Source organism: Thermobia domestica, chromosome 2, assembly GCF_964235325.1.
Source record: "Thermobia domestica chromosome 2, izTheDome1.hap1.1, whole genome shotgun sequence".
In the NCBI taxonomy this organism is placed as follows: Eukaryota; Metazoa; Arthropoda; class Insecta; order Zygentoma; family Lepismatidae; genus Thermobia; species Thermobia domestica.
Genome location: NC_137455.1, coordinates 159,355,444 through 159,374,859, shown reverse-complemented (window position 1 = coordinate 159,374,859; position 19,416 = coordinate 159,355,444). Strand labels below are relative to the sequence as shown.

The window sequence follows — 19,416 nt, the reverse complement described above, 5'->3', positions numbered from 1 at the left end:
CAAATCTCTATAACATGTTCCTCAAGCCTTACGCACAGTTGTGTATGTTAAATAAGCAAAACAAACGCGTAGTTCGCAGTGAACTTGTCAGGATGTCCTGTGATACTAGTGCATACAGCAAATTCATTGTGCTATATTGATATACCTAAAGCTTTTGGTTTAACATTCTAATAAAATATATAAAATAAATTTGCATGATTACGTGAAATGGGATTTCATTATAGGATTTTGGATCAATCGCACACATATGTAAAACCAAATACAGGGCTATGGCGTTTGTAATAATGTTTGTTATTATTTAATTAGTATGTCTAATCAATTTTCCGTTTTTTTTTGGGGGGGGGGGAAGAGAATAATCCTCCATTTATTTTGAAAATTTTAATTACAACTACTCAGTGGTAGAGCGTTCACCTCCGGTGCTTGGGGTACCAGGTTCGATCCCAACTCGCACCGTGTGGACTTTGTGGTGGACAAACACCGTGCTCGTGGGTTTTCTCGGGTTTCTCAAGTTTCCTCCCACTTTCTTCATTCCACCATTTCACTCATCTCTCATCATCACCACCTCCTTTAGCTTAACCGGCATAACCGTGTGACGTAAAACTTAAATATTTCATTTTTTCTTTTGATTTGTATAATTAATACAAAACGCTTGCGCACTGTGTATGGTGTGTATCTTTGCTGATAGATAGGGTACTGCTGACAACGATTGCGTTAAAACATGTTCTTATAGTAGTTTTGTTACTCAACTTTTTAACATGTCAGATAAGCCACAATCACATTAGGTATTGTTTATATGTTTACTTATACTACAGATTATGTACATATGACAAAATCAACTGCAATATTTTTACGTTGTTTTTATTTGTTAAAATGCAACTCGGAAAAAAATAATGCAACTCTGTATAACGTTAACGTTTAAAAATACTGGATATTTGGAGTATTAATGAAGTACAATGCTAGTATATTTCATTTATATATAAAATAAATAACATTATTGAGCTTTGTAGACAAACTTATGTGTTCTGTTTAGTGTTAACATAACTACATGAGACATGTCATGATAACATAAAGATATGTTAAAGAGAGAGAAAAACACATATATATATATATATATAACCTTTGAAAATGAAACATGTTGCCTATTTAACTTTGGAATTAATGTTACATCCTAACTTGTAATGACGAATTTAAATGTTCATCGTAGTGTTATGAGTGACAAATTATTGTTATTATAACGGTTAAGAAAAGACAAATATTTATGTTTAGCCTAGGATTGCTCTTCTTCTTTCTTATTTTTTAGCTCTAGTAAGAGGGGAAAAATATTAGTTTTGAGTTAGATTGAAGCAACACAGACCCTAAGCATTTGACGTTAGATATTTTAGTGAAAGAATTGACATATTTGAAGTCACTTGTACAGAGATCTTCCTGCTTGACAAGAGAAATTACGCAGAGTTCATTCATGCATTCTTTAAAGATTTTTTTTTTCATGCGGCATGTGTAGTGTATCTGCATTCTTTTTCTTCTTCTTTGAGGAAGCGGCATCAATACTGACGGGGGCACAGAAAACAGCTGAGTAGATAGCTATATTTAAATCTCATCCTGTGCATGTATGTGTGACTTCTGTCAGGGGCTTAAGTCAACATAGGGATCAGGTGTCGGGATAAACTTATAGACAGGGCCACCCTGGTGGTCTTTGCTTGGAGACCTGGCAACATTTGAACGTAAACAACAAAAAAGGAGAGAGAAATGAATATTTGTTCTTAATATTTATTTCACGCAAGACCTTATGCATTAAGTTTATAATAATATATATATGTATGTATATTATATGCAACAGGCGTATGAATAAGCTGATGATGAAAGGCTTAACGTGTGATCATAATCAACACAGACGAACCAGAATGAAGTATGTTGACATGGTTACTGTGTTGACCACACTTTAACCATAATTCTTTTTTTTATCCTTTCTCACTGCAATATGTCGTATACAATTAAGAAAATCTCCACTTTATTTTGATGGATGAGAACCTCCGAAGAACTCGTGTGTCCCCTGCATATTATAGGAATTAATTGAATTGAATGTATTAAATGTCTTGGAAGATTTTTTTACATCATATTTTAACCTTTCTTAAGGCATTTGTTATATTGATAATGTTTCGATATTGTCAAATTAAATATATGTGATTTTTATTTTCATTCGGCAAAAGCTCTAGCTGTAAGCGGCAGGAGATCATTTTATAGGTACTGCAAATATAAAGTAGGTTACTGTAAAGCGTTTTATCTCGTAGGAAGTTGGTTATGATTTATATATTATATCTAAAAGTACCGTTACGGTATTCACTTAGTAGAACTAGCAAAGATCGTTGAAAATGATCTGTCAAGCAATTCCAAACTGACTTTTTAATTACGAACTCCAAACTTTTTGTTAGATATGAACTACTAATGTGATTCAAAAATCAATTTCAGTAATAAAAACAATGTTTCCAAACTTCTAAGTGAAGTTGTAGTCTATAGACCCTATAGTTTCTAATTTACCCGAAGCTGGTTTCTGTGATGTGCCCAATCTAATATAGAAACACACAAGTATAGGATAGTTTTTATTGTATGCATTAGGCTACAATTATTTAGAAACTAATAACATTAATAGTAATAATATTTACACCTTAATGTAAATCTTCAATCAAATTTGATAAAACAGCACCAAATTCACATTTAATGTGTATTGTATTTTCTACTGTTCCGTGTGCTATTAGAATAATCAAGTCAAAATAATTTCTAAAGCTGATCGAAGCAACTTATGTCAATAGTCGTGTGTAGTGAATCAGATATTATACATTTCATGATGATGAAAATGCGTTGTCATTGTAATACTTCAAAAGATACTGCAGTATTACAAGTCTCTAGTGAAAATTTATTACCAACTAACCAAATATTCTATCTAAGGAAAAACTAACTCATCAATATAGAGTATTCGAAACATCAAAGAATTATTATTATAGGATTATTGGAGGTTCTTATGTGTGTCAATCTTGTGTGTACACCAACAGTTCGTTCTTTGACCAACCATTTATCAAGCGTTCGATTGACTGCCCAGTAGCATTTTTTCAGTGTTAAATTTCAAGAAAAATAATTCTCTCTTTATAATCGTATGTCTATTATTCAATTTCCGGACCCGACATTTATATGAATGTCCTTGTAGAAATTGTCTAGAGAGTGTTTTCAATAGAGAGAGAATTTTTTTTTTAATAAATATATTCATTTTCTTCTTCATCAAATAACATGATCTTAGTAAAGTCTCTCTCTCTCTCTCTCTCTCTTAAAATAGCAAGTTCCAAAGTCAGTAGTTTAAGGTAGATAAATGGAATAATTTTACCGACTTATACGTGTTCATATTTATAAAAACCTTCTGATATAAGTACCATTCTTACGTTAGATGCAATTAATATCATTTTGCAAATTATCTATGGAAAGATGAAATCTGTCGTGTGAATATTAAAACCAAATACTGCAGTATCGCTGTGATGTTTCTTTATTTGTCTTCATACCGTTGTTAATTTCAATGCCCACTTCCCAGGACATTTCCCCAGACCAATGATACAGTGACTACCAAATATTTCTGGAATACGTCACGAAAGTCGTTGTGTACTGAATCGATTTATATATATATATATATATATATATATATATATATATATATATATATAATATCCTTCTCACAACCTCTTCAAATATTTCTCACTTAAGAAGCGTCATAATAACTAGAGATGGAACATTTCGGTCATATAATCTAGACGAAAAAAAAACTAACAATTGAACATTCATTTAAAGTCGTTAGCTTAAACTGACTTGATTAATATTATTTGCACCAATAGAGGAAATCAGAGGAATAACGAAGCCGTAGTCTATATACAAATCTCATGTACACTAGTGCCAATGATAAGAAAATGTGAGTTAAAGTGCACATTTTGCATTTTAAAAGAAAGTGCATAATTCTCAAACAATCCTTATTATTATTATTATTATTATTATTATTATTATTATTATTATTATTATTATTATTATATTATTATTTAGTTTTGGAATAAAGTGACAATTACACACACACACACACACATATATATATATATATATATATATATATATATAATAAAACTCATAGAAAATCTTTTATTGCACGGAAATATATACAGTATATATATATATATATATATATATATATATATATATATATATATATTTCTTTTTGGATTTCATGTGTCATGAATTGAGAAATTGGCGTCCAATAGAACCACAAAACTAACTTATGCGCTTTGGCATTATTTTAATGTTTTCTTACCGTTGTAAAAAAAAAAAAAAAAAAAAAAAGTATTGTTTACAACTGTTTCCACTCTCTCTCATTGCATTTTCGTTGCACGGAACTAATTTCTTCCATTCTTTTCATAAACTTTGCCATGTTTAGTAAGATTTTAATAAATTTTTGTTCGCTTTTTCATAGTGCATGTGTTTCTGCCGCTTTTACTACAATAGAATACTCTGGTCGAAAATGGATAAATCTTTTCATGTGAAATATACCCAGGTAGTTGTATCTATATACAAAAAAAAAGTCAACACTAATATAATGGATAATAACCACTAATTACGCTTTTTTCTTCATTGAATCAGTTTATATTGTCCAGATGGCATATGCCTCTAGACCTTGCAACAGACGTATTTATTATTATTATTATGGTAATCAGTTATAGCTTTTCTAAATTTCATGTTCTATAAAATAATCTTAAATCTATAATTACCTAATATTTTTCTTCTGTCATTTTTCCCATTCACCTTATCTTCTAACTTACTTGTATTTTGTATCTATTGTTTAATGTAAAACGTCCCTTTTTTATTTGGCAATTCTGTTTTGTCTCATTTATGCATGTATAATTTCTCTGAACCTATCAAATTATTCTCTTTAGTATTCTTATTATTATTTTATCTTTTAGTGTCGAAATGTTATTTAATCCCTCAGTCTTCATTTTCACTTTTTCTCTAATATACGTTAAAGGAAGTGAAAACGAACATGACAATAACAATTATAACAGACAGTGAAGCTCTGTTCACAATATGAAGCTATGTAGGCCTTACATGTTTATTTTCAATATATTACGTATTTTATAAGAATATGTAAACAGTTTTATCGGATAAACTTACAATGCCTTGCGAACATTAATTAAAAATAGATTTAGCTTTGTTAGTGAAATGCAGTCCAACATAAGAGTAAAAGTATGTTGGATCGGCAAATAAGTCTCGGTACAAACCAAATCATATTGAGGTTTGTTGTGACCGTTTTCATAATTAAAGAGAAATATTTGATGTCGGATGATTATATGATATGAATCGGTCGACGAGACAATATGCTAACTGACTTCGTGTTCTCCTTCTGCAGTCCGCGGCTCCTTTGGTTCCCGATGGTCCTCGGTTCAGCTGGCACACACCAGTAGGCGCTCCGATGACATCCGATGCAGACTGCTCGAGTTACCCTCAAGACTGGATGACCACTCTCGGATAGGTTTAAAGCAAACAGTTTTACACAATTCAAATAAAAAGTCAGTTCTTACACCGGAGAGCAGAGATGTGAGTTAAAACTTACTTCTTTCTAACTTATCAACCATTTCTCATTCTAGGGTGGCATTGGAAGGCATTTTTATTAGTAGAATAGGTGAATGCAAACTTTGTTTACGAAATTGCTAATGCTTGAATGTTTCTGCTGCTGCTTACAGTGTAACATTGTCTTATACTAATACATACACTCACTGGCTTGTCGGAATAATCTGCAAGCCAACAACACGTATCCACATGAATATAATAACAGACACTAACTAAATTAATATCTGATATCTGAAAATGATTCGCAATTTAACTCGGAAATGCAACGTTTTCTGATATTTTCAGTGAACTTTTTTTTTCACAGTGACAATATTAACAGTGTTACTTTATTCAAAAAGCTAATTTGTGCTGTATTAACTAGTACGCTAAACTCTCCCTAATCTGAGATCTCATATCAAAGACTCATTAATGAACGATAATAGTATGTCGTTGATAGATAATGTGAGCAAGCTTGAAAGAAATTTAGGTAGTAACATACATATGTTCAGAAGAACACTTAAATTAAATCCGATATTTTTATTTTAATACCCGCAGCGGTACAACTTCATACAATCCACCAGTTGTATCAATTCTTCTATTAGTTGTATTTTGTCATCGGTCCCTTAGTTATATCCAACCACTACACCATTTTTATTTCAATAACGTTAAATGTGCCTAGTTTCCAACTATGGTCGCTCACAGCTGGGGAAAGAGAGGGGACAATTGCCCCCTATGGATTTTTAAAAGGGGTTCATTTCTTTGAAATATATGTCAAAACATATTAGATTTGCTTACTTAATCTTCTGTATAATTTAATATATCCACTGTAATTAACCAGGCAATGCAATGCGCGTCAATAATAGGCCTAATTATTTTACAAGAAATATTATGTGCATCAGAAGTGTTTATATTCGCGACTTCGTATGTCGGTCTTCTGACCACTACTCCTCCTTGGAAAAATTCCTGCAGACGTTCCTGCTTCCAACCTCATTTATAATAGCTTGCACATTTTCAGCTCATTTTATTTTATATACAAAGAGCTATATGTGTATTCGTGGCACCCGCAGTGGAGGCAAGGGAGGCAATTGCTCCTCTGGGTTTTTGAAAGGGATTTAGTTCTTCGAAATAGATGTCGAAACATATTAGATTTGCTTCTTCACACACTACAGTATTTAATACACTATATTTACTCTAGTTAATTCAGGAATTGGCGTAAATACAGTAATTGTTGTTTTACATGAAGTGCGTGTATTTGTAACTTTCCTTGCGTTTCGTTCTTTGACCCCTTCCCTCCTTCTTACGAAAAGTCTTGCAGGCATTTCTGTGTGCTTTTGTCTGGTTCGTTGAAGTTACTGAAAACACGTTGTAATTAAAATGTGCATGTCTATTGCCTATTTCATTGATTCACTTCGCTTTTTAAGCAAAGTTCCAACAATCATCTCTTCAATTTGATCGAATTACTCTGAAAATCATGGTTTCTTCTGAAAGTAGTAAAAAAAAAAAAAAGAGAGAGAGAGAGAGAGAGAAAGAAAAAAACGAAACGATTGCAAAACCTGTTGGCATCTACTGACGTTTGCTCATTTATAACATTATTTCATTTATAGGTAGGATTGTGTACTAATTCCGTATATAGCAGGCTACGTAGTCTCCATAAGGGACTTTGGAGAAAGAAACCAATTACCTAAAAAGAAAAGACCGAGTTTTTCTCAGAAATAATATACCCTTGATATTTATTTTTATCCCATCTGGCTTCTCAGTAATATTTCGCGAGTTGAAAGTCTGAGTATACTATCTGCACTTAAAACTGAAGTTCAAATAATAGTTTCTTGTTACTTATTTTATGACCTGACATATATTATCACATATAAAAATCTTATATCTCTAGAGTCCTTTGCTGCCGATATGTAACATATGAAAATCTTAAGCTTCATACCTATACACGATTGAGAATTTTTAAAATTATATTTGTATTAAATAGCTTACATCTCGAAAGAATGACAATATATTAGAGGTAGGGGAGAGGTGGGCAATGGCGATCGCCTATGAAAAATGGACTGTTACGCAGTCTCATTTGCAAAATATATTGAAACAGATGTATAAATACATCCTCCAATCCTTCTACAATAGGAGTGTAAAATAAAAAGAGGATCGTTCTTTCAGTTCGGAAACACGATGGAAAAACTCAAATTGCTACTTTGGTCCCATCACATGGTGGTAATGGCGATCACAGTACCAGTTTAATAAGCAATTCATGTCTTTCTTGGCTAAACTGTGCCTTTTAAAGATGAGAAACGTCAACTGAATATTTTATTGACGTTTTTTTTTTTTTTCAAACACATGTCACAGATATATCCACGCGGTGAGTCCCCAGCATTACAGTCAACATGCACCCACGATCCACAAAGGTTACACCAATACCAAGGCTCGTCGTCACGCCCAAATTCATCACATATAATACACAGTTCATTTTACTGATCAACTGTTAGATAATCATCACTGTTGCTGTCGCACTTGTTAGCATCCTCTAAGCCATCTTCCTCTGACATTGCGTTTGACAATGGCTTCAGTTGACATTAGAACTAGTGGATTCTTGTTCGTCAAGCTGATGATCCTCGGAACCATGGAATTGAAAGTCTTCATCTGTGAAGATAGTGGTGGGATCGAAAGGCCAAATCCCGGTAACTTTGAACCCAGATGTGCCTTTTGTCTACACTCGTAACAAGTACAAACCCTACACAACAGCCACCAGAAAGCTTCAAGTTCGAGGCGTTGGCCCTTGTATCTCTTAATTTCCAGATCACACTTTTGACTCTAGGAATTCTTCAAAGTACTGGGCTCCGCTTCGACTTATCAGTTTTTCTTTTATAGTTTCCAACCATCTGCAATTACAAAAGAAAGGATTCTAAATATAGAGCAACAATAAAAAGAACAGAAAAAGTTAATGCTACAATCACATAAGATAAGTGATAGGCCTACTTTGATGATAATTAGAGTGAAAATGAAAACTTTCCGATTCAATGTGCTAAATAAACTGGAATTACTATTGACCACTGTATTCGATTTTCAGTAATTATCAATTATAAGTAAATTCTGTGTTCCAAAGTTTCAGTGTTTGTCTCAAGTAGGCGTATTACCTACCTTTGGTCTAGCCTTCTTTATAATTTCTTGCTGCGTATTCCAAAAGTTTGTTGGGAATGGCGATCACCATGATGGTAAACCGATCACGTTGATCCGGCATTCCCAACATTGCGCCGTTTTGAAAATTGAGCTAGTTATACTGTAAAACTTAGTTTATTTGAAATATAACTATGTGCCACGCATTAGACGTAAATATAACTTTTTATGAATCTTAGTAACTTCAAGATCTTACTACTTAAAATTGTACTTACCGGTGAGTTGAAATATGTAGATCCTTACAAGAAAATCGACAAAAACAAGTTTTAGCACGCTCTAGACTTCAGTCTTCTCTGACATCTTCCTCGACAATACCCAAGAAACATTGCTACAAGAGGCAGATGGCAGCACTAGTTTGGCTTCTCCTTGGGTCACGCAAGAGGTCAAAGTGGGCTGATCATCATTCCCAACTGATCGTCATTCCCTTCCTCTCCCCTAAGTAAAAACATGAATTCTAAAAATTACTTAGTTAACATTAATATATCTTGATTTCTTTGGAAAACGAATAAGGAAAAGGACTCCTTTACTATCTTGCGATTAACACTACAAGCATCTTCTAGATATACAGGGTGTTAATGAACTATACCGATAAACTGTAAGAGGTGATTCCTTACATTAAAATAAGAGAAAAATTTCATATAAGCATGTAGGGGAAAGTGCATAATTTCAGAGCTAGACCTGTCCAAAATCGCGAAAAAGCTAAATTTTAACAGGTCCTATTTCGAATTCGAGAATCTGTAGATTGTTGTCCTTATCAGCGTAAAATAATTCATGGATACGCAATCCAAAAGTGCATATTTCATTAATTTTCAATGGGTGTGAGAGTATTCACAACAGGGTGTAATTATCAGACACGCTCTCAACAGAATTTTCAGATATACCCTGATCTCAAGGTGGTTCAAAATAGGCAAGAGGTAAGTCTTGACAACAATGGTGTTAGGAAACGGCATATCTGGGAATTACACCCTACAAGGAATATTCTGTACACAAATTGAACATTGATGAAATAATGTATTTTTGAATTGCGTATGCGTGATACCCTTTACGCTGATAAAGACCACTATCTACAGTTTCTCGAATTCGAAATAGAGCCTGCTGTGAATTTAGCTTTTTCGTGATTTTGGATAGACCTAGCTCTGAAACTATGCACTTTTCCCATAGGACCATATGAACTCTTTCTCTTATTTTGATGTAAGGAATCACCTCTTACAGTTTGTTGGTATAGTTCATTAGCGCCTTGTATATCATATAATTATTTTACTTGATTAACTTTTACTGTAATATTTTATTATCTTAACATCTTACAACCGTGTATTTTCTGTAACATCAATTTATCATTTATAAATACTTACAGACCTCTCTTTATCCCCATCTCATTCCAAGCGAGGTTTACATGCCATTTTTGTTTGTTTACTCCTTAGACACGCAACAAGTCTCATGTATCCAAAATTGTGCTTAGATTAGTACCTCGACATTCTTCATCGCAGATATAACTATTAGAGGAGTTCCCGCTATTAACAATCCAACACTAATTATAGTGGTTACTTGATATAGAAACTAATTCTAGCTTTTGTTTTCTGCGTTCTCACACAAAAATAAAGATGGTCTTCTTCATTCTCAATTGTTCATTTATAGCTATGCAATGAAATTGAAAAAAAAATAATAAAAATAAAGATTAAAACATATATAACGGAAACAAATATAAAGATGAAGAATAATATTTCTTTCACACACACACACACACGCATATATATATAATTACTTTTGGGTATACTGTCATGTGCTATTAATATTGGTAGAATTTCGGTTTTTGAGAACGGAGCTCTAGTAGATATCTCAATTATCCCGTAATGTTGAAAAAACAAACTTGAGAATCTGATTTGGAACAGCGTTGATAAATATACTCATCAAACAGGGCTATCTTAAGAAATTTGTTGCATAGCACCCATCTAGTAATGTTATTATTATATAAACGTAAATGTTGAAAACTGTACGAAATAATGTAAATTACTGTATTAGTGCAAAAGTGAGAAGCACCATGTTATGGCTGTGACTGAATTGCTGAACACTATATAAAGAAGTTAAACAGGACAGGCATGGAAAAAAATTCTATGAGGTTATCCACAATCTAAATATTCTACTACGGCTGGCTTCTTCATTTCAGACTCCCTCCTTAGCTGATCTTCTGTGATATCTTTCTCCTCCAACTACGTAGAACACAGTTTGGAATCTCACATCAGCTTCTGCGGTTGTTTTCATAGCCCCTCTGCCAAAGGTCCTCACCGCAGTAGGTCCCAGGGTCAACGAGGACCACCATCATTTTTACAAACAGTGAACACAGAAACAGGTGTTCAATGTCACGGAGGCTCTATATTGGGGGCTTTTGAACACACAGGCGAGAAATCTTGACTCTGACAAGCAATTTGTCCCGTGTTGTGGCCCTGTCAAGATCTTCCGGTTATGTTATTCACGCTTGATGCATAGATGACTTCTTAATTTTCAACCCGTTTATACCACAAATGTCTTCTCTCGTACTTTTATTCTTGCCAGATAAATTACGGCAAAATATTTTATCCACATCCCACTATAAGAAAACCAAATAAGTTTGTATAATCATAAATTGTCTTACCTTTTGATTAAATTCCAGTTATTTTTCTAATTGATCCAGTAGAATCAATGGTAGAGGATCCCCTTTGGTGAAAGATGTTTCTGATTTGATCACAAGCAATGTAATATGTAGGAAACAACACTGCATTCGTGAGTTTTTCTCGGAGTTCTTCCTTTTCTTTTCACACTCTTCACTCCATTAACATTTTCATTATCACTTTCATTTTTATCATCATTCTCCTTTGTACTACATGCCACAACCGTGACGTTAAACTACGAATTAAATTTCTAACGTGCCTCAAATGAGGGGAAACATACACTTTCTTAGGGCTAATTGTTCGTAATTTGTCACTTTACATTTCTAATAAATAAATTTACGTACTATACGAGTAATTTGCTTATGCATAGCGTAATAGTAATATAACCTTATTTTCTTTGGAGAAATATAGTCTGTGCTTACTGTTAGAAGAGAGCACCCAACCTCATGAAGAATATTTCTGTGCGAAATTCGGAAGAATATATGAAGATGAATATACAGTATGGTCAACTTTCCCGACAGATGTTTTCCAATGCATGAAACTTATTTCAGTACCAGATAAGTTTCTTAATATTTTTTTTTACCTAATTATGAGTTAATTAACATCCTAAGACTGTTGTGATTCAAAGTTGGTAATGTTTTCGTGAACTCGCATTAAAAAAAAAGCAATATGTTTTGCTATTCATATTAATGAAAAGCGCCTGCAATATCCGTCAACCTAATTGTGTTGCCTGGTACTGGTTGCCTAACACAAGGATATCAACTTTAGCAACGCCCTAGTATACTGCATATATTAATCTATAGATACTGTAGGTATATATTGCATACCGTATACTGTACTGTATACACCAAAATTTCAGTCGCGAGTCAAAAGGGGCTACAACGTCCTCTTGAGGTAGAAACGCACACTTGGCAAAATTGCATTAGTTGTACTTGAAAAATGAACAAAATGACGCATTGACTTGTATAGATCTCCCTTGACCAAATCCTAGAATGATATATTGTATGTCTCATTTAAACGATTACATTTGTATTCATACAAGTAATTTTCTTCCTTTGAGGTCTTTTTTGGGTCATTTTTCCTATAGATAGCTATAAATTAGGAAAGGATTGAATAAATGCTTTCTAATGGAATTTCGAAGCTGACAACGTTTGCCTTATTCTTTGTTTTTGTTAGCTTCGACAACACACGCTTAAATGATCGAGAATGGCGAAGAACATGTTGCATAACAGAAAATTTTTATTCAAAGCATATTTGGATTTGCAGCAGTACAGTTATAGATGACGGACACTATGTATATGAGTTCTTTTGATAGGAACCCCACAACTTTCTTACAGCTAACGGAGATATTTTCTACCTAACAAAGAAAATCCCTGCCGTGTGTCATCATCATGTGTATTATCTCCGTTATGTGCTTATTGCTAGCTGAACCTGCCCTATTTATACAGCGCATCATTCTAATATGAGCATGAATCTCTTTCTCATTTCGTCACTATATCTGTATATGTTTCTTTACAGACACAAGTGAAATGGGGTGAATTGCTATAGATGCAAGAATTTTCAATTATAATTTTTTTTTTTCGTGAAACGATACACTACAGATCTTTGAAGTTGTCAACAAGCAATAAGTTTTGCTATTCATATTAATAAAAAGCGCCTGCAATGTCCGTCAACCTAGTGGCTCCGGTACTAGTTGCCTAACACAAGGATATCAACTTTAGCAACGCCCTAGCAACAATGTTAATCTAATAGGCTCAAAACTGTCTCTAAAATGTTGAATAGAAAATAACGTTACTTTTTTTAAAAAATGGCAATGGGAACTCGCAAAATCTGGAATCAATCAGTGAAAACGGCATGTTTCTGGAGCGTGTGATATGCAACATCTCGTTGTTCAAAGGAATTGATCACAGTGAATTATAATTGGTCGATTAGCATTTTAATATGTAGATAGTTTAATTTTAAATTACCTTTTACACTACATACATTAAAGACATGCAAAATGTATTAGCTATAGTAGAAATATGTAATTAATTCTTTTTGACGCCATGCTATTATTGTGTAACTCCACTCTCATCATAGTGTTTCGTAATGAAATCCTGTTTCTTTGTAGTTCACTTCCTGTCCCTTTGCTGATTACTACACTAAACAGTAAATGATCGCATGGTGCAGGAGCAAATGTCAGTTACAATACACTGTCGATGACGTGTAGATAGGGATCCTAACGACAATTAATTAATCAACTCAATTAAGGACATTGCAATACACTCTCACCCATCATCCGTATATATCTCTCATGGCTTCTCTCTTATCCTTTATTTTTTTAAATATTGATCGGCTATAGCAATAGCGAATGTTGGAGCTTTGATTTAAATTTAAACTAAATAGTTTATTCACAGAAATTCATTTATGCTTTTTGGAGTATATTTTTACAAATTGAGCATAGACATATCATTTACATTGTAATGATATTATGTAACATTTTGATCCAAAAACATTACAGAAACATTAAATAACATAAACATAGAAACAAATATTGAAATATGCACCAAAACAATAGCGGTGAATGTTTTCCTTGTAACTCGCTTAGTAGGAGAGAAGAACACGAAACATAGGAATGCTGATAAGAGCCATCAAGAGCTAGATTATAGTGTAATTTTTGTGAGACGAATTATGAGATCTTTATTTTGGAAGTGACATTTAGATCCGAAACATAATTTGGCAAGAGATGTACGTGTAGTAGCCAATCTAGATAAAATATTCAGAAGGTAATAGCCCCGTATCCACGAGGGCACGGTGGGGCCGGGCCCCCTAAATTTTTACTGCACCCTAAAAGTTTCACGGTAGGCTTGCCAATGAACCATAATGTGGTTGGATCGGCCCGCCTCCTAATTTCTACCGGCCCCCGCTACACTTTTGGGCTGGCTACGAGCCTGAAAGGAAACGGATTAATTCTAGACAGAATTAATGAAAAATATGACTATCAAAATGAGGTTACTCTTACGGTGGTCTTGTTATTATTGTTATTATTGGTAGTAGTAGTAGTAATAATAATAATAATAATAATAATAGTAGCAGTTATTGTGTCCGATAGGTGATATGTCAATGCGGATTCGATTATCACTTTTTCTTCTTTTGTTCAGCTTGATACTCAATTTTAGGAATACTTTAGAAAGGTTTTAGTTTTGGAATTGTAAAGTTAAAAAAATACAATCTTAATGCCCCAAGTGATTCATTATGAAAGATTGGTGAAATGGGAATGTGGAAGAAAAGGGAACCCAAGAAAACTTACGGGTACGATGTTGTCCATCATAAACTCACGTAATCTGGGATAGAACCGGATACCCCTCTCATTACAGGTTAGCACTCTACTATGTAAAGTTAGAGAGGACCAATCGAAATTAAATGACCACATTTCGCAAGGCAAGAAAGAAAATCATGAAAAGACCCTAGTAAGTGAAACTTATTTACGTATGATGTTGAGGAAATTTAACACATTATGGAGTGTGTAATATAAAATATTTGATAAGAAATATAAAGTAACACACATTATCATCAATAAAAGTTTTGTTACACACTGAAGAGGGTGCTTTTGAAATGTATGGACCATTTACAATATAATAATAAATCATTTTTATGATCATATACATAAAATTGATTGCTCTTAGGTAACTTAATAAGCCTATATTGTTCATATAAAATAATAAAATAATGATATGAAAAGTAGTCACTTTTGTTTACTTTGTTATTTATTGTCAGATTTTTCTGCGACAGTTTGATGTACAAAAAGAACGACTGTCTCATTTAAGGATTTTACGTATAAATATTCGATATTTTAAATTGACTCAGTTTCAAGCATCGTAATATATTAAAATATTCTCAGGTAGCAATAAACTGTTTACTCTGCTACTTACGACTTTTTCAAAGCTACTCGCATATTTTTCATTTAGAACTTTAAATCCAGTAGAATTCTATTGGCAAAGCAATATTTCATGTTATTTATAGGCGCTGATATTAAAATCAATTTGTAAGGTGTTTACTTAAATAATGTCATAATTGAAATCCAATTATGTATATTGAAAATGGCGAATATCACCAATAGAACTAAATAATTTAAACAAATATATCATATAAAAGATCCTGCTTTAAATATTGGGAAGCATTGTATTGATATTGTCCTTATGAGACAAGGAAAAAATAATATTAACATATTCGTCAAATGGACTCTGTGTTCTAATGTATACCAATATAAAACATTTTTATCACCCATTACTGTAGTGCGCCTAACTTTTAACTACATTGTTCCGTAAAGAATAGCCTTGCTTTTCTTTCTTTTGGTTATATATTTATTTCATCTATTAGCCCTATGAATATTATAGAGTTATTTAAGTTTCTTTTCGGCTAGTTAGGTTCTTGTTCAATATTTACAAACATTTTTCCAATAAAAATTACTTTTACAACAAGGCTGGCTAAGATTCCTTTAACTTTCTTTTATGGGTCCTATTTTCTTATATTTTAACAATCGCAAGATATTAGGTAAGTAGTCAGTCAGTAAATTCTTTGGGTAAGTAAATAAAAAAGTCAATTCCTTTTTCTTCTTGAAAAAATCCTGGTCAGAACTTCAAAGAAGAAATAATGATGATAATAATAAAGGCGCTGTGTACAAATCCAAGGGAAAAATAAGGGCTGTTTTCTTTTTGAATATTGTGATTCTCTAATTATAATGATTTGTTAACGTCTGCATTAAGAGATTCTCACACTATTGCTTGCAACACCAGATTTTTGGATTCTCATATTATAAGTTCGAACTTTAAATACTGTATTTTCCATAATTATTTGCTGTAATAACAATAATATGTATATCTCAAATTTTGGTTTGTATCGTATATCCTCAGGAATACCTTTGTAATCACGAAATTAACTATATATATATATATATATACTGTTGTATTCAAAAACAAATTTGAACCTAATTTTCTCTCTTCTACACGTAAAAATAAAATAATTCAGAGATAATTACAGCAATTTAACTCCATTGCAACAGAGCTAACAGTCAGTTTATGTGTATGTATGTGTAAGACACTCTGGATATAACAATAAAAATAAGCAATCAAAATGTAGTCCAAGAAATATTTTTTTGACGAGAGAAAAGTTTGTAAAGAGTCTTTTGAGAGTTATTTTGTCTAATAGTGATCCTTAGCACATCTTATCCAAAGAACCTTCAGTTTCTTATAAAACAGGGCAGATGTGTTGAAAAATCAACAAAACAAAGAGGAAAAAGGATCTAAAAAAGAAACAATTGCTTCATCACTTTTTCCCCCTTCACTCTCCCAGTTTTTCAGATCCTTTAACATCTGAACCCTTTATTTTGAAGCATGCCAATTGTAGGAACGAAACTTGAATGCTTGTGAAGTTCTATCCTTTTTTTTTCGTATTTTTATTTATTTCCTTCTTTCTTCTGTAGAACCACGTTCTGCTTGCGGCCATGTTATATTCAACGTCTGTCGTTGCGTGCAGACTGGACGGGAGAAGCAAGCAAAAGTATATAGAAGAAATAGCAGGAGTATATAGCGTGTGTAATGGCCGCACAGTTATTTACAATGCAGGTCAGATGGGGCGGAGACAAAAAAGCTTATTGGCGAGCTATGAAGTACGCCCCCTTTGCACCGCCAAGAACCCCACAAACCAAGATTTCTTTACACTATACAATATATGTCTGTATATATATATATATAAAAGTAAATTTCTTTATGACCCTGCCCCAACATTCAACTCACGTAATCTCTTCTCACTCTAACTTACGGCAGTATTTGTAGAATTTACTTTATACTTTATTCTATACGAAGTAAAGGAACGTGCGAGGACTGGGTGAGGGGATATCAAAGATAAGCTAGTACCGAAGACATGAAGGGGTATAAATTATACCTTCCCCTCCCTTCCCCTTCTATACAAGGAAGAGAGAGAGGGGGAGACGAATGCATGCGCAATGTATGTTTCTGTTTAAGTGTACATATGTAAATGAATTGTGAAACAATTGCTTATCTAGTTTTTGCATTTAATTATAACCTTAATTCATATATATATATATATATATATATATATATATATATATATATATATATATATATAATTGTATAGCCTACAACATTTGGACGATTGCATATAGCGAATTATTTGTCACACAATGAGGGCAGTGAAGCCTGAATTGGGACTCAGAAATGTTGTTGGTTTCTTTATGTAAAAAAGAATTGGTTGAAATTTAGTATCCCTTTTCATCACAGAGTCTAAATAAGAGGCAGAGAGAGTTTAGGATAGAATCCGAACTACGGCAATGTATTCAGATATCCCTCAATGATGAACAAACGCTGGAAGCCCGCGCATCAAACGATTTTGCATAAAATGGTTCGAAAGTGGTTTAGTATATATGATACATGAAACAACCATTTTTGTTCTATGTAGATTAAAAACACAGATGTTCTATTCCCGGTTTAGACACTCTTTCGAAAATGTGTAAGAAAGTTTTTTTTCATGCCAGTGATCTAGAGTGAGGTTTTCCTCATTCACACCGGGCAAATGCTGGAATAGTATCTAACATACAGGTCTCAGGCCACTTTCTTCCTTCACCAATCCTTTCTCCGGACAGTGTGATCGCCAAGGGACGTTGTTTGTCATACATAACGGGTTAACATAGCTGTAGATGCTTAAAGCCCAGAAATCTAATTCTTCATCCAAACCCTAGAAGCACAGATCAAAAGCAAGGTAGTTACCATCAATTTCTATCACCAACACAAAATTTATTCTAGTATGCTAGTTAAGTTTTCCTACTGCGAATCGTTCTTCATTTGATTTTTAATAAATATTTATTATAAGCACTCATGGTATTTACAACATAGCTAACCAAGAGTCTCATTACCTTCTTCCTCATGCCGCAAATTAACGTTTAGCAGGTTTTGTTCCATATGTTTTTGACATAAATTGACATAAATAGCAATTTGAGATTGTTGAAAATTTGACTAAGTTCACGAAGCAACTTCAATGTTCTATATAACTGAAGATCGAAAAGACCCCAGAGGAAGCATATTTCACTCCAGCAGTATGCGGACGTCGTTACCGCGTCTTAATTCAGAACCTGTATACAAAGAGTAAGAAGTCGTTGCACGAAGGTGTCCTTCCCCCCCCCCCCCCTTCCTCCAAAGAAAAGTTAAATAACTTTTGAAGAAATTGAGCGGGAATCTTAAAAAATTGGCACATTCGCTAGTCTAACAAAAAAAAAAAAGTTCATTGATTTAGTCAGATTAAAAAGTTGAAAAAAATAAAACAACGGTGTGGAAAAGAATGAAAATCGACTTTTTTAAAAAAGTTATTTTCGGTATTGTTGTAATGCATTTAATGTATATTGAAGTTGAAAAATTGCTTACATATTTCGGAAATTTACGTTTATATGACAAAATAAATATTAAATGTTATACGGTAATTATGAAAAAAAGAGAAAGTTTTTTAACATAAACAAAAGAGGATAACGTAAATAACTGTTACCTAATCACAGATAGCCAGATAGCCAACAATTACATCACATATTCATGTAGGTATTGAAGTATGCTTTCATGGTGCTAAGTTGAAATGACCATTTCTCCATCGATAAAAAAGAAAAATAAGGTAATGAAGTGTATTATGAAAGGAACGTGATGTTAAAGCTATTAATTAAAAATATAAACAGATCTGCCAAAATACTTAGTACTAACCGATCTCCATGGAAACAAGCACAGCTATAATCAATTCTTTGATAGTATATACTAAATCTACAGCATCATCACCGTCATCTTCAACTGATCCATTGTTATAAGCATCCTCAGAGAGAATGATGCAAAGGTCGCCAGATTCGCCACACACGTTCTGGAAATTTGGAGAGAAATAAGTGTACAGGTATTCCTTTAAGGACTTTTGAATTTGATCACAAAATAATCTTGCCCACACA

The 19,416-nt window shown here is 33.1% G+C and overlaps 1 protein-coding gene across 5 annotated transcripts in view; it reads left to right on the top strand.

The window, feature by feature from the left end:
* tup (LIM1_Isl and LIM2_Isl domain-containing protein tup) overlaps positions 1-19,416 on the top strand; it is a 371,468-nt gene that overhangs the window by 334,244 nt on the left and 17,808 nt on the right. For 2 of the 5 annotated variants that reach the window (XM_081747537.1, XM_081747536.1), the window contains exon 7: positions 5,426-5,613. The exons of the other annotated variants lie outside the window; for them this stretch is intronic. In XM_081747537.1, coding sequence (XP_081603663.1) covers positions 5,426-5,548 — 123 coding nt within the window. In that variant the 3' untranslated portion in view covers positions 5,549-5,613. The remainder of the gene's footprint in view (positions 1-5,425; positions 5,614-19,416) is intronic. 5 annotated transcript variants of the gene reach the window in all.